This window comes from Melitaea cinxia, chromosome Z (assembly GCF_905220565.1).
Source record: "Melitaea cinxia chromosome Z, ilMelCinx1.1, whole genome shotgun sequence".
NCBI lineage: Eukaryota > Metazoa > Arthropoda > Insecta > Lepidoptera > Nymphalidae > Melitaea > Melitaea cinxia.
Genome location: NC_059424.1, coordinates 1,650,127 through 1,665,482, shown reverse-complemented (window position 1 = coordinate 1,665,482; position 15,356 = coordinate 1,650,127). Strand labels below are relative to the sequence as shown.

The window sequence follows — 15,356 nt, the reverse complement described above, 5'->3', positions numbered from 1 at the left end:
GATACTGTTAGTTCGTCATATATGTCAACAGTTTTTAGAGTACCTTATTTTTTTTTTCTTGGTACTAATTTTTTTTTGAAATACCCTCATGTACGTCGTTATTAAATACAAAATTTAATAAATGTAAAAGTTATAATTAATTGCTAAAACTTCGTACACCTGCAGTTGCTTACCAAAACATTCTTAACAAAACAGACACACGCACATATTTCATGTGTGTTTGTGGGACTATGTACATGTGGTACTATGTTTCTGTGGTGAGTAAGGTGGCCACTACTCCTGGGATGTAGGAATAGGATATGGAAGAGGATAGGGCCGGCAACGCGCTTGCGATCATGTTTTTGCTGGCTTTTTATATATAATAAATATGTTTTGACATTGACACACGGTCGTCTGTTCCTATAATAAATCAATGTCTTTGTTATACTTACGTATTAGTCGACATGCATATTCATATTTCTAACCGACTTCAAACAACGTTCAACAACTTCGTTCCCCCGATTTAGACTTTAAATAAGTTGGCTAAAAATATATCGGAACTATATAATAAAAAACAAATCACACATAACAACGTTTAATACAAATAAAATCGATACAAAGTCCATAGCTTTAATAGACGTACAAAATTACAGTAACAGCACATATGATTAAAATTCCTTTCAAACATCTGCCGATATATAAAAACTCTTTTGTTATATAGGTATTCCAAATATTTACTAAAATATTCAATAAAAGATTTACCATCATAAAAATGGGCTTATATGATAATTAGAAATATTAACTTAATAAATAATTTTTATCTATAAAAACGCTTAGACATCAATTCGGCACTGGTTAACGTCATAATAAAAGTATAATTTAGTAAATTCTTGTGTATTAAATAAATCAAAATATTACTAATATAATAGACAAACCGTCAAGCTTATTCATAATTAACAACGAATTACTTTTCACTGTTATTCCAAGTTATTACCCCGTATAAATACTAAAAGAAAAATAAACAATAAATATTCTTGTCATTTTACAGTTTACAGTAACCTGTCTTTAATGTTTTTAAACTCATTTATATTTATAAATAAATTCGTAACCACAGTTGAAAGCAATCAGAGAAATTTGTAAAATTGTATGACTGTATGTATAAAACTAAACCCTGTCTGTCATTATAAAAAAAAAGAAAAAAAACTATAGACAAAAAAGTATCTCGATACTGATTGCAATAAAAAAAAAGAAATGTCAACTTTACATGCGTAGGAATTTTTAATAATAATTTCATTGATTAAATTTTTAGGAAGTTGCTAAAAATGTCACTAACTTAAAAACTAATAAAAAATACATGACTGTAACATCGACAAATAATTAATATTTCAATTTTTAAATGCGTGACAAATACAGCATGTAACAAACTACTTAAAATATGAGAAAATTATAAAAAATCCTCTAATATAATATAAGTGCGTGGACCTACTACTTAAGTATTAAGAGTGCCACACGATAAACCCTATAAAGAATAACTTTAAATAAAAGTAAATTGACTATATATATATATATATTTTTTTTTAATTTGGACTTGAAGAATAACCTCACAAACTCTTTTCAAATCCAAAATAAAAAATATATATTATAGTATGGCGTAGACTTTCGACTGGCTTGAACATAAAACAATACTGTTTTCTACTGTTTGTGCAAATTTCACTCATCATAATGAAACAACTTTTTCGGATTTTATAGCGGTCCATTAAATTTTCAAAAGCCAGACGCAACAATGATCACGGAAGGAATTCTGCGATCATGGTTGCTTTAAAGAATCCGAATCGTCGGGTTTGTTGTTTTGTTATGATTAAAACAATACCACAAAAAAAAATATACAAAACCATACTAAGTAATTGAAATTTACGGAAATATTTTAGTGAAATACAAACATTTTATTGTATCGCGTCCCGATTTACGAGATTTTAAATGAACTAAAATTTAATCGAAAAAAATCTCGGAAAGTGCAAATTTAATTGTCCCTATTTGTCCGGACAAATATTTATTAAAAATGTATGCCAGCCTGTACTTGTGCCATAATTTCTGCTGACTTCCGAAGCTGACTCAGTTCTTTCTCCGTCAGTGGTTGACGGATTACGTCTGACACTCCGCTGCTGCCCAAAACACATGGAAGAGATAGGAATACGTCTTCTTCGATTCCGTGTTCGCCCTGTTGAAGTTCATGCTTATTTTTATTATATCGTGGTATAAAAAAGCATCTAAAAAATATTTATAGAATATGATTATGTTATAATAATTTAAAGTTCAGTTGATGTTCTAATGCATAAAAGTTTAAATATTAGTTTTTTTTTTTTCATATCCTGAGGAGGAACAACATGCCTTGTACTTGACTCTTCTATTGTTCAATGAAATGTTCATAAGACTTTGAACATATGCCTTAAAAATTCCAGTAAAAATTAATGAAAGATTTGTATATATATTTGAACAATGAATACAAAAAACGATGCATACAAAGTAGTACGCCTTAGTAGGCTGAAAGCGCTCGAGTAATTAGTGAGTATAATTACCAATTGTGTAAGAAAAAGTAAACCTAGGTAATTTTAATTAATCTGAACTTTGAACAGAAGAAAATAATTGTCGCGCTAGTAGCGCTATCTAGTAGAGTACGAAATAATTATTTTACGCTACTACCGCCACCTAGCAGAGATTTAAAGTACTTCGTCGACGCTTTTACAATATAATGTCACTTTGTTACCCTAGATGGCACTAAGTTAGTAGAAGAGCAAAAGTTTTACAAATATTTTTTGTAGTAGTTTAATATTATAAGCCACTTATATATAAATGAAGTTTGTTCTAATAAAATAATTTGGTTGTAATGTACTGGTATGATTTGAAAAATCCGTTTTATTGAGGAATATTGTAGACCGAAAAACAACGTTATGTTTTGTAGGAAGTAGAAAAAATGCGAGTTAAGTTCAATATACCTTCAAGTAAGTAGATACAGCGTGAACACTGTTCGCGTTGGTCAGTATAGCCCTTGCCAGCTGTGCTAGTGATAATCCGATCGCCCAGGAGGTATATCCCTTCAGCTTGATCACTTCGTAGGCGCTCTTCACAACCCTGTCGTGAAGTTCCTGCCAATTCTCAGGGTCGCCATCAGTGCCTATCTTCACGTTTAAGTCGCTGAGGCGAACTCCAGCCACGTTCACACCGGACCAGACTGGTACTGATTGTTAAAAGACAATTATGATTAAATAGTTTCAGTTACCACCGCTCTGGTATAGTGATGCGTGTGCCATTTACGCGCCTACACACTGGCGGTATGCGGGTTCGATTTCTGCTCTGGATGGGTATTTGTATTTGTACAAATATTTCTTTCTCGGTTTGAATGTCTGTCTTTATGGGTGTCCCCACCGCTCCTCGGAGAGCACGTTAAGCCGTCAGTCCCGGTTGTTATCATGTACACCTGATAGCGATCATTACTCATAGTAGGGAATATATTCGCCAAACCGCAGTAGAGCAACGTGGAGGATTAAGCTCCGATCCTTCTCCTAATGCCCAGCCAGCTGCCCAGCAGTAGGATGTTACAGGTTGAATCGTGGATCAGGTAAAATAGTTTGGAGAATTTGTACGTTTTATGCAAATAATTTTTATAGTAATATCGCAATATTTTAACTGAGGTAGCTCACATAGCAGAAAATATCCTGTTCAAAATCTGGAACAGCGACTAGGGAAGCACCTCGACCTTACAGAAGGTCATAACTAAATAATAATGCTTTCAAGCAGTGTACTGTTCCTGTCGTAAGTAAGGTGACCGGAGCACCTGGAGTGATAGAAGATAGGGTCGGCAACGCGCTTGCGATGCTTTTGGTGTTGCTCCTTTTGGTATAAGCTACGGTAATAGCTTGCCATAAGGTGTATGCTTGTTTGCTAGTTGTATAAGTGTATAAAATTCAATAACAGGTAATTACAAAGTTTATGCTACTTATATAGTTGTTCTCACTCATCAAATTCAAGTCATCTAATAAAATTTTACTTAATGACGCAAAAAAAAAATTAAAAAAATGGAAATGTTAAATTGAAATTAAATTTATAAAAACAAATTTATCGAAGAATATGGTACAATTGATCAATGGAATTTTTGTTATAAATTATCTTTAATTTAAATCGCATTCATTTATTTTATGAGGTGAATGAATAAACTATTAAATGTGCTTGCTTGCTAACGAAAAAAAAAATGACTACAATTACATCGACAATTAATACAACGTAGGTTCACGAAAATATAGTCAAGGAAATACGCGTTGTCAAATATTACTCAAAAAGTAGTCATCAGATCTTGATAAAATTTAAATGGGACCACGTGACAGGCAAAAAGCACCAATCGAATCGAGGAAGTCCTTTCTTGGAATTGAGCTAATAAAATTAGTTATAGATGAAGAAATAAATACAAACTTGGCTGAAAATTTCTGAAAAATTCTAACAGAAATAAACATGATACTTGTCAAGTACAATATTTATTTATTTAATAAAATTCTTACCACTGCTGTCTCCGTGTTCACCAATAATATAACCATGACAGGATGTAGCAGCCACCTGCAGCTTCTCAGACAGAAGGTATCGGAATCTGGCAGAATCCAGGTTAGTCCCGGAACCGATAACTCGGTGCTTGGGCAGTCCGCTGATCTTCCAAGTGACATATGTCAAAATGTCCACTGGGTTACTGGCAATCACGAATACCGCGTCTGGACTGTATTTGACGAGCTGGACGGGAAAGAGGAGATTATGAATACATTAAAATAAAAGTAATTCTAGTAATGTCGTTATACATATACGCAGAAAATTTTATCAAACGGAAGCGACTCATAAAACATAATCTGCGACCTTATCGCTAAAAATCGATCTTTTCCAAACAATCGGTTTAAGAAGTACAATATAGTAATTTTATTTAATGCTATATGTTGTGCACGTGAATCGATACTGATCGAATCCGATTCAATCCAGTCCAATCCGGTCCAAATACGGTCTGGTATTACTTGGAAATATAAAACGTACTTACTACTTATGAAATTTTCATGTACCTTTTAAATACCTTACCTGATATGACGGTGAAATGGCAATTAAGTAGTTAAGCGATTTAAGAATATTTTACGTAATTAATCTATACTAACACAAGCTGGCCCAGCAAACGTTGTTCTGTCAGACGGATGAGAAAACCATTATAATATAGGAGTATAAAAAAAATTGCCTACGACCTATTATCAAACCTACCAAATAAATATACACAAAAATTTCCTAAAACCGGTCGAGAGGTTTTGGAGGAGATCTATAACAAATACTGTGACACGAGCCTTTTATATATAAGAACTGTGAAGCTGGATAGTTTGTTTGGCTTAATGCGTCTTATATCAGGAAATATTGGTTTGAATTAAAAATATTTTAGGATCACTATTTACAGGGAAAGGCTATATAGATATATAGCATGTCACCACGCTAATGGTTTTTGCCAAATTAAATGTGTCCGTATTTTTGTGCGTTTGGTTACAGTGTAAATTGTAAAGTAAAATTTCTGTAACAGCACAGAAGAGATGTAAAATTGCTTAAGAAAATCGTTTGGGAAACTATTAACAAAAATAAAAAATTATCTTAACAAAATGTAAACATTATTAAATTTTTTAAGTTAACAAAACAATTTGTTTTTGCCTTATAATCGTGAATGAATTTTATTCTCTCGATAACCTATTGCTATCATATAGATAATTTTATATGAAATAAAACAAAATATAATATTAAGGTTTATCAAACCAATGGAGGCCAAGAGAATAACCGGTAATTAAGTTTTTTTTATTTATTAAATGATAAGTCATTTGAAAAACTGGTAACAAAAAAAAAATAAGATAAAATTACTTATAATTTAGTAGGTAATTTGTATAGAAATCACGAGTCAGTAACGCGATATTATCTTCATCTTGGTATTTCAAAATAATACTATGTTAAATTGATAAGCGTAGGTTTGGAGTGGCAACCCTAGAGTCCAGCCACTGCCTTTTTTTCTATGATAAACAGGCTCAATCTATTTGAGTAAGTTCGGTACAATGAGATACCTAAGTTTTTGTTCTGCTAAAAGTCTTGATGGGGATAGCTCTTGTATACGTAGGTATAAATGTCGAATCGGAGGAGTATCAAAACCAAAAAAGACCCAACCGAGAAATATTTTACACTTACAATTTGACTGAGGTAGGGCAGCAGAAAATTGCCTGCTAAAAATATGGAGCAGCCCGGCTGGGGTAGAACCTCAACCTTACAGAAGATCACAGCTAAATAATACTGTTTTTGAGCAGTGGTGTGTTCCTCTTGGCGAGTAAGGTGACCAGGAGCTCCTGGGGAATTTGGGGATAAGGTCAGCAACACGCTTGCGATGCTTCTAGTGTTGCAGACGTCTATAATTTACGGTAATTGCTTACCATCAGGTGAGCGGTACACTTTTTACCGCCCTAGTAATATATATATATATATATATTAAAAAAATATTTTAGTTACCTGTGGAATGATTAGCTTAAGAACGTCGGTATTTCTCTGCACTAGGTCTAGTCTCGACTCTCCTTCACGCTGCCGGACGCCTGCCGTCACCACACATATCTTTGATCCAGCTGAAACAGCGTAATCTGGGGAACAGAAATTTATAATGAAGATAAGGTTATTAGTCACAATGATATTTTTAATTAATTAATTGTTACTTACCAGTGCTCGCTTGGATTCTCGCGTTCTTCATGAAGGCAGACCCGTGCTGGAGGTCCATCATCTCACCCTTTAGTTTATCTTCCATGACATCTACCATTGCGATGTTAGTCGTAACGCCCTGTGGATAACATATAGTTATATACAACAAATAATCACTATATATAGCCACGCTTTTGTATGCAGTCAATTTGACTGCAATTCAAAATATTTTCATATGTGTCATTATGTGGTGATTATATAAGCTACGGTTCAACTACTGACACATTAAGGGCCCACTTCATCGATTCTGGATTGAGTTTATCCGGCCCATAAAATAGACTTTCTTTGGAGGTAGAATAGGCTGATAGGATCTGTTTTGCATTAATTAATACTAAAATTTTTAGATTCACAATTGGCAAAAGAATAATATATCGTACACCATTATCCGTTGGATACCGTTATCTGCCAAATAGCTTTCCCTGCTGAAAATTCGAAACAAAAAACGAGATAAAAGGATATACAGAGAAAGATTGATCTATCTGGAATCCAGATAGCTCAGATAAAAACATATAAAAATTGTATGAAAATTGTGTAAAAATTTTGGAATCCCTGTTTCAAACAGAATTGTTTCCTAATATAAGTTCCCATACAAATCATCGTTTTTATTTGGAATTTTCAGCAGGGTTAACGAAAATCGACAAATCAGGTAGGTACTAAATATGTTAAAATAGGATGCATTTATTTTGTAGTAACCAACAGCAAATGACTAGCCGATTACTTCTAAAGGAGAATACTTCTTTGGAAGTTTGGAAGGAAAATGATAAACCTGTATAGAATAAAGATGGACGATACAGGAAATTAAATGTGGCGAAAGCGGTGTGAAATGTCAAGATTTTCATGTCAACGTAATATCGGTATTTTTAAATGAAATTAATATCATTCTTATATGCGGTACAGAGTGTGTACGGTGTCCATATTTTAATATGTGAAGCAAAATCTTTGTACCCCTTTTTACGAAAATAACGCGGACGGAGGAGTGTGAAATTTCGTACACTTATAGTTTATATAGAGAAGGAGTGCAGAATGCTGTTTTTTTTTAAATGCATGCATGAAAATATATTAAATAAATAAATAAAAAACATTACACACACTAACCTACTACTAACTACCGTGTATTTGACACACACACTTACGCATATTATAGACTCTGTTGATTGTCAAAGTCTGTAGTCAAATTGAATTTTTTTTAAAAGGGTTCTTTATTTTCATAATTTTTTGGTCCTCTTTAATTTAAATTTTTAATTCTTATGGTCGAAATTCGACCTCTGGGCCACCACTAGTTTTATTTAATCTTCTATCTACCGGTTCTATAGATAAATATTTTTATATGATACACTTATGTATAACGATATATGTGACTTTATTTTATTTCCGAAAAAAAAAAATAACATGAAAAGAAAGAAATAACCAAGACTTCAAAGTAAACAAATAAAGTCCAATATATTATGGCGTTTGATGCCATCTGAATGTTTGCAATTGTTTATTTTCGTACAGCGTTCATCGACTCTTGAGACGGGAATAATTTTCAATTGCCCATTCCGTTTTAGCGCGTTTCAATATAGAGTTAGGTAACTGAAGCTCGCGGACTCGTCTGCGAGATTACATTTTTAATTCACTTTTTTATAATAAACGCCTAATACACGACGGCGCCCGCCAGGATTTACTCCTGTGATGACGATCTGGAAACACACACAATATACAAGCACAAACGCCCATACCACGGCAAACATCCACATGGCCGACACGTATATTCGCTATGAGCGGGGATCGAATACGCGCCCGCCCGCGTAAAGGCAGCATTCGGATCTGGGCAGCCGCGACCCGGCAGTGGCGACCAGCTGCCGCGACCCATTGTCGCTGCTGTGCAGCGCTGCTAGAGGCTTACGGATAGCAGCGTCCGTGACCCGGGCAGCGACTGCCGCGTGCATTAGTCAAACAGCACTCAGTGTGAACGCTTGTGCATTCCAGTCGTGTATAAAATATTCACTATGTCTGACTATTTAAATATACGAAAGCGAGAACTCGTGAAGAGACTGATAGAAGACGAAGAAGAGGATGATGAAATTATGTTGATCTTGCTATCATCAAAGAGGAATAACATCGATTCATTATATACGTCTAGAATTGATGAAGGCACCTATCAAATCCTGATAAAACGGCACTTAAATGTAAAGGAAAAGAAGCGCAGCAGAAGGGCAGCGCGACCCAACTGCCACCGGAGCGGCTCGGCGGCGCTGCCAAGGCCGCGCGTAGGCCATGCCCCCCGGCCGCGCTGCTCGGTCGCTTGCGTTGGTTACTATCGCATACAATTCCCTACGAAGCGGTGGGTCGCGACCGCGGTCGCGGCTGCAGGGCCGCGGCTGCCGGGTCGCGACTGCCCAGATCCGAATCATACCTTAACAGCCAATGCAGCGACCGCTTCGCGAAAGCGTCGTCAAAGTATGTTGTTTATTTTTTTTTTTTATAAGATACACAAACAGTTTGTGATATGTAAAAATAAAATACATATCCAAAGATATATTAATATAGACCTAAGTCCTAAACCCGAATATACACAGGTAATTTCAAATCAAATTATTGTGTTTGCTCGCAAACGAAAAAGACCGGCTTCAATTACATAGACAAGCAATACAACGTAAGTAGACGAAAAAATAGTCAAGTAAATACGCGCTATCATACTCAAAAAGTAGTCATGAGATCTCGAACAAATTTAAATGGCGCTACAAGACCAGCGTCTGCTTTCGATTAAAACAAGAATCATCAAAAACGGTATACCCAGTCAAAAGTTATTAGATATAGCGCGTAACGTTTGTTCGTTTGTTTGTTGTGGGCTCGGTTTTCCGCATTTAGACTCAAAGGTGGTCCGTTATGCGTGAAAAGAGGGCTGACTAGTTTAGCCAGCCGAGCTCCTTCCAGAAGCTCAGAAGCCTCCTGGGGCGTTCACAGGCTTCTCGGAGTGTCCTTATTTCGCCAAGGATGGTTGCCCGGTGTGTGGCCACTCCCTCGCATTCCAGGATCACGTGGGCGGCTGTTTCTTACTAAAAGTACTTGTTTGATCTCAATTAAATTTAAACGGTACCACGTGACACGCGCCACCAAAAAGGTGTTATATCTATGTTAAATTTCATTCTGCTTGTTTCTGGGGAGATGGAAAAACGAATATTCAGTCAAACATTCGCGTTTTGCAGTAGCAAGACACTTGTAGTGACGCTACAGCGCCAGTAGATTAGAAAAACTTTTGATTTGGTAAAGTAATTTTTAACCGGCTCAAAAAGGAGGAGGTTCTCAATTCGATTGTATTATTTTTTTTTAATCTATTTTCCCTCAGATCTTTTTACTGGGTGTACCGATTTTGATGATTCTTTTTTTTAATCGAAAACTAGTACTTGTCACATAGTCACATTTAAGATCTGATAAGAATTTTTTGAGTTATCTAATAATGTGAGTTTTCTTGACTATTTTTTCGTGTAACTACTTTGTATTACAGGTCGATGTAATTGAAGTCGATTTTTTTTTCGTTTGCGAGTAAAAACGATTATTACCGGTTTTATTTGTTTTTGAAAAATAGTTCTTTTTAGACTAAATCCAGTATTACTTAATTTTAGTAAGATGCTGATATTATATCTATGTTAGCAAATAAAAAACCTTTTGCACTGGACAAGAACTTATTTTAAGCTTTTCTTTTTAATATTTTATAAATTAACTAGCAGGCCTGGCAGACATTGACCTACCCGGAAAACAGCTACCAAATTTGATTGCTTACATATCGATAGCAGCGCCACCTACCGGGTCCAATCGAGATAAAAAATTGCCCTATCTCCCAAGTTGGACCAAATTACAGACGCTTACAGAATTTGATAAAAATTGGTTTAGTAGTTTCGGAGTTTATCATCGTGACACGAAATTTTTATATAATTATGTAAGATTATTTAATTCGAACTCAATATTACATCATTTCATAACTCAATTACAAGTAGGTGGATTCCCAAGTTCAAATGAAGGTCATTGTCATACTTTTTCCTTGTACTTGTGTGCCGCGTGGACTTACACGCATAAATTGAAATTGAGCATTTTCGGTATGCACCTTCAGCTTTAATACCTAGTTCAAACAAATAATACAAAGAAGAATATGTAATGTATCCACGATTTTTCAATTCCTGGCAGTTCGATTTACTTTTTATGTTATAATAAATTACTCTGTGACAAGAACGAGTTTCAAAGAACTAATCGAAAGCAAACAGCACTTCTCGTAACGGCCTCCTCGTGTAACATCTATTTCTTTAGGTAGTTAACCGAATTCCGAAAAGAAGGATTTTTTTAGTAAAATTGTCTTATGCACGCTTGACTGGGGGGGTAAGCTGGTGAATGCGTGACGAGGGTGTTATGCATGTGTCATATACAAGTTTGTAATTGTACAATGTTGGAATGTATTGCGTGTGACGCGTCACGTACAGCATGACGTTTTCATACGATCTATGATGAAATTTAGTCAAGGATGAGCGCTAGATATGTACATGTTATGTATACATATACAAACTAAAACATATATATCTAAATAAATAATCTCCAGAAAAATATGCTTCAAATAAATATTAGCAATGTACAGGTAACCCTGCCCCTAACAGGCCCTTGAGACTCAGTGATAATAATTATACTAGTATAATTATAGTTTAATTTTTAAATTAGAATAACCAATAAAAAATTTATATAAAAAATAAATATCAAATCACGTTTAATGTCTTTCCTTAGTATAATAAGGCGAAAACAGCTAAATATAAAATACGATTTCGATTACAATAAAAAAAGGATATTAATTAATTAGGATTTAAATAAAAAGTGATATAACAAATGTACCAAAAATCTAGTTCCTTTCGTAGGTGCTACCTGCGTGCAAGCACGCACGTGCACCCAGGCGTGGCGAATCGCGTCATAGTCGCTTAGCGTGTAATCTCCTTTATAATGGTGTAACAAATGTGCATACGTGAGTCATGCTTAGTACCTATATCATATCCTGTACTATTCTAATTTTTTATTAATAACATTATTAAATCTATATAATATTTATATATATATAAGCGAAATACTATATACTATAACAAAAATAGTGATACCAGAGGAAGGTTAAATGTATAACACATGCATTATATAATAAAGGAACACTAATGGTTTTTGCAACCATGCGAAGCCGGGGCGGGTCGCTAGTATTAAATAAAAGATAAGTACCTCTTTCCTAACTCAAACTGTGGCAGTTTTATAAGTGACTTTTAAGAGGGATATTTAGGACTAGGCATTCGAAAAGTTTAAGGGAAGATGTAAAATATATGTTCCTCCTCATCCAACCAATTTAAAAATGTAATTTAATCAAACTAAAAGTAATCGTAAGTAACCATCTCATTTAATATCGCTAGCGGAATCTTGATGCACTCCAAAATTGGTTAATAAATTGGGTACATCGTCACATAAGAGCCCTTTTGAGAGCAGATCAGCAAAGCCCTCAAGTTGAATAATTGTTAGAGTCGAAATAGTCTAGGCGTATAGTCGAATCGATTCAAATAGTATCTACTAGACACTAATAACATAACAATTTGTAAATCAATTTAAAACATTTGTTTATGATATTAAGCTTATCTATACATTAATACATAAAGCAAAACCTTTGTACCTCTTTTTACGAAAATTCGCACACTTATAGTTTATACAGAGAAGTGATGGAGACTGCTAATATATATATTTTTAATTTTGAATAAAAATACATCATCATCATCATTCCAGCCTATTGCAGTCCACTGCTGGACATAGGCCTCCACAAGTTCGCGCCAAAAATGCGTGAACTCATGTGTGTTGCCCATAGTCACCACGCTGGGCAGGCGGGTTGGTGACCGCGGGGCTGGCTTTGTCGCACCGAAGACGCTGCTGCCCGTCTTCGGCTTGTGTGTTTCAAAGCCAGCGGTTAGATGGTTATCCCGCCATCGATCGGCTTCTTAAGTTTCAAGGTGGTAGTGGAACCTTTTTATCCCTTAGTCGCCTCTTACGACACCCACGGGAAGAGAGGGGGTGGATATATTCTTTGGCGCCGTAGCCACACAGCACAAAAATACATTAAACCAATAAAAAACATTACACACACTGTCATGTATTCGCATATATACCCTTTTGTTTATTATTATGAAATATATTTCTTTGACAACAGAACCTTAATAATGTTTAAACTTATAATTTAAATTAATTATGCTCGAATTCCGACCGCTGGGCGACCACTACTCCTAATAAAATTATCCAATTACCTGTGTGAGCATTGAGAATACAGCAGCCATCCCGACTTGTCCGGTGCCGACTACGGTGACCTTGTTGTAGGTGTCCTCGCTCCTCGGCTGAACAGGTTGGAACAACTGCTCGAGGGTCGCCATTCTGCCTGTTAAAATAAAAATTAGATACATTCAGCTGCCACTATTTTGTTTTCAAAATTAAAATTATATCACATTCAGCTGCCAATGATAGATTGGTATATCTTTTTTTTTTTCAGAATTTAAGAATTTTTTTAATAACATATCCACTTATCAATAAGAACGGGCTAGTGATTACGTAATCGGTAATCTTAATTTATATTTATTAATTAATACATTTTTATTTAAATTAAGGTTCCTGTTTTATTTACTATACCTACTCATTTACCAATCTATACTTCCGCTGCGTGCGCTGTGAAAACAGTTAAAGTTTCGCAAAAAACATGTATGACAGAATTGATCCTCTTTAAAAGTTCTAAAAAAAAGTCCGAGGCAACATATATCTATCTTTTAAGGTTGGCTCACTGTAACCTTTTTTATGCGAACCAAGTTTGTTCTAAAATAATGCATTATTTGCGAAGATGTTTTTATAAGCATGATATTAATCCTTATCTAAATAAATTCACGTTATTCATCACAAGTATTTAATTTAAAACATAATAGCCTTTTACATAATTCGATTTCAAAGAGTATCTCAGGAGATATCGCAGTTTTAAAATAACATTGCAGCAAAATAATGATCAAGTATTGCGCGCGCCTATGTCCCACGCGGACGAAGACGCGCGCAGAAGCTATACCTAATAAAAAAAATTAGACACAGGTGTTTGGAATTACTTAAAGAGTACAGGCTTTTACTAGCTCCAGTATACGAACAAAATTCTTTGGGCACTCGTGGTGCCTGTATTTCCCGGTCATAAGAGGGTAAATTCAAATTTGACGTACTAGCTTTACATAAAAAATTGTGTGCACCATCAAACCCTTTGATTTGACAAGCCGCAGAGCCACGATATTATCTATTTCCAAATGTTGAGCTGTATTTAGGACCAAATCCTATTTATTGCACATGTCTTGAAATGCACGTTTTGCATGCCACACTGCGACACATTCTCTGACGATCCGTTCTTTTCATTTTCGGAGTTACTATTAGTATAATAATCATCATTTCACGTACCGTACCGTAATCTCTAATTTTTGTCTGTCTGTCTGTCTTTCTGTTGGCTTATCTTCGGAGCGGCTGAAGCGATTTTTATGGGATAGTCAGTAGAAGACAAAAAAGGTAGGGGGGCAAAACATAGGCTCCTTTTTATCCCGAAATTTCCGCTAAATCGGGGTTTTACGCGGGAAAAACCATGTTTACCGTGTCCGAGTACCTAACGCCTAGATAGATATGAAATACCCAAACATTTTTTATTAAATACGACAATTTTTTGCGATCAAATTCTTTTTGTTTAGATAATTGTGTCGATTTTTTATGGGACAATCATTAGAAGATATAGAGATATAGTGATGAAGGTTATAGGCAACTACTTTCCTCAAATTAACGCGGGTGAAACCGCGGTGCACAGCTAGTGATATAATATGTTTAAAAGTATGTTTATAGAATTAGGTTATATTTACATTACGACATTTGTCAAAAATAATTGATACGCGAAATTGGGAAGTATATCTAGTTCAATACATCATAATCATCATCATTTCAGCCTATTGCAGTCCACTGCTGGACATAGGTCTCCACAAGTTCGCGCCAAAAATGGTGCGAACTCATGTGTGTTGCCCATAGTCACCACGCTGGGTAGGCGGCTTGGTGACCGCAGGGCTGGCTTTGTCACACCGAAGACACTGCTGTCCATCTTCGTGTATTTCAAAGCCAGGAGTGTGATGGTTATCCCGCCATCAGTCGGCTTTTTAAGTTCCGAGGTGGTAGTGGAAATGTGTTATTCCTCAGTCGCCTCTTACGACACCCAAGTTTGCAAGCAAGAGAGTTCAATTAACAAAGTCTAAATTAAATATGACTTTTATACCTTTTCATTATGTCTATAACGGAATAACGGTATAATGGAAGTAACGGTCAAAAATATCAAATAACGTGACTAGTATCAAAAATGGACGCAAGTAAAAACACCTTTGTAGTTATTAATCCCCTTTCTAATTATTCTGGTTTCAACCAGTTATAAACACACTGTTATTAGCTCACTATGTATTTTATAATAATACAAACGAATGTAAATGTTTGTATGTGTGTATGTACAGAAATTTATGAAGAGACATTTTTACGAAATATATATTTATAGTTTGCTTGTATTA

At 35.1% G+C, this 15,356-nt stretch overlaps 1 protein-coding gene across 1 annotated transcript; it reads right to left on the bottom strand.

Annotated features, from left to right (window-relative positions):
- Positions 1 to 2,032: 2,032 nt before the first annotated feature.
- LOC123668749 (L-lactate dehydrogenase) lies at positions 2,033 to 13,175 on the bottom strand. The gene is made up of 6 exons (XM_045602443.1): positions 13,053 to 13,175; positions 6,730 to 6,847; positions 6,529 to 6,653; positions 4,530 to 4,752; positions 2,973 to 3,214; positions 2,033 to 2,197 (listed from the first exon to the last, which is right to left on the bottom strand). The coding sequence occupies exons 1-6, from the start codon at positions 13,173 to 13,175 to the stop codon at positions 2,033 to 2,035; spliced, it is 996 nt and encodes a 331-aa protein (XP_045458399.1).
- Positions 13,176 to 15,356: the final 2,181 nt, after the last annotated feature.

Bases quoted from the DNA above. Each gene is read 5' to 3' on its own strand.
- LOC123668749 (XM_045602443.1), bottom strand. From the start codon at position 13,175: ATGGCGACCCTCGAGCAGTTGTTCCAACCTGTTCAGCCGAGGAGCGAG. The intron at 6,848-13,052 runs GTAATTGGATAA...TGTTATCCACAG, and splicing joins TATTCTCAATGCTCACACAG to GGCGTTACGACTAACATCGC. The intron at 2,198-2,972 runs GTATATTGAACT...GAACTTCAACAG, and splicing joins CTGTATCTACTTACTTGAAG to GGCGAACACGGAATCGAAGA.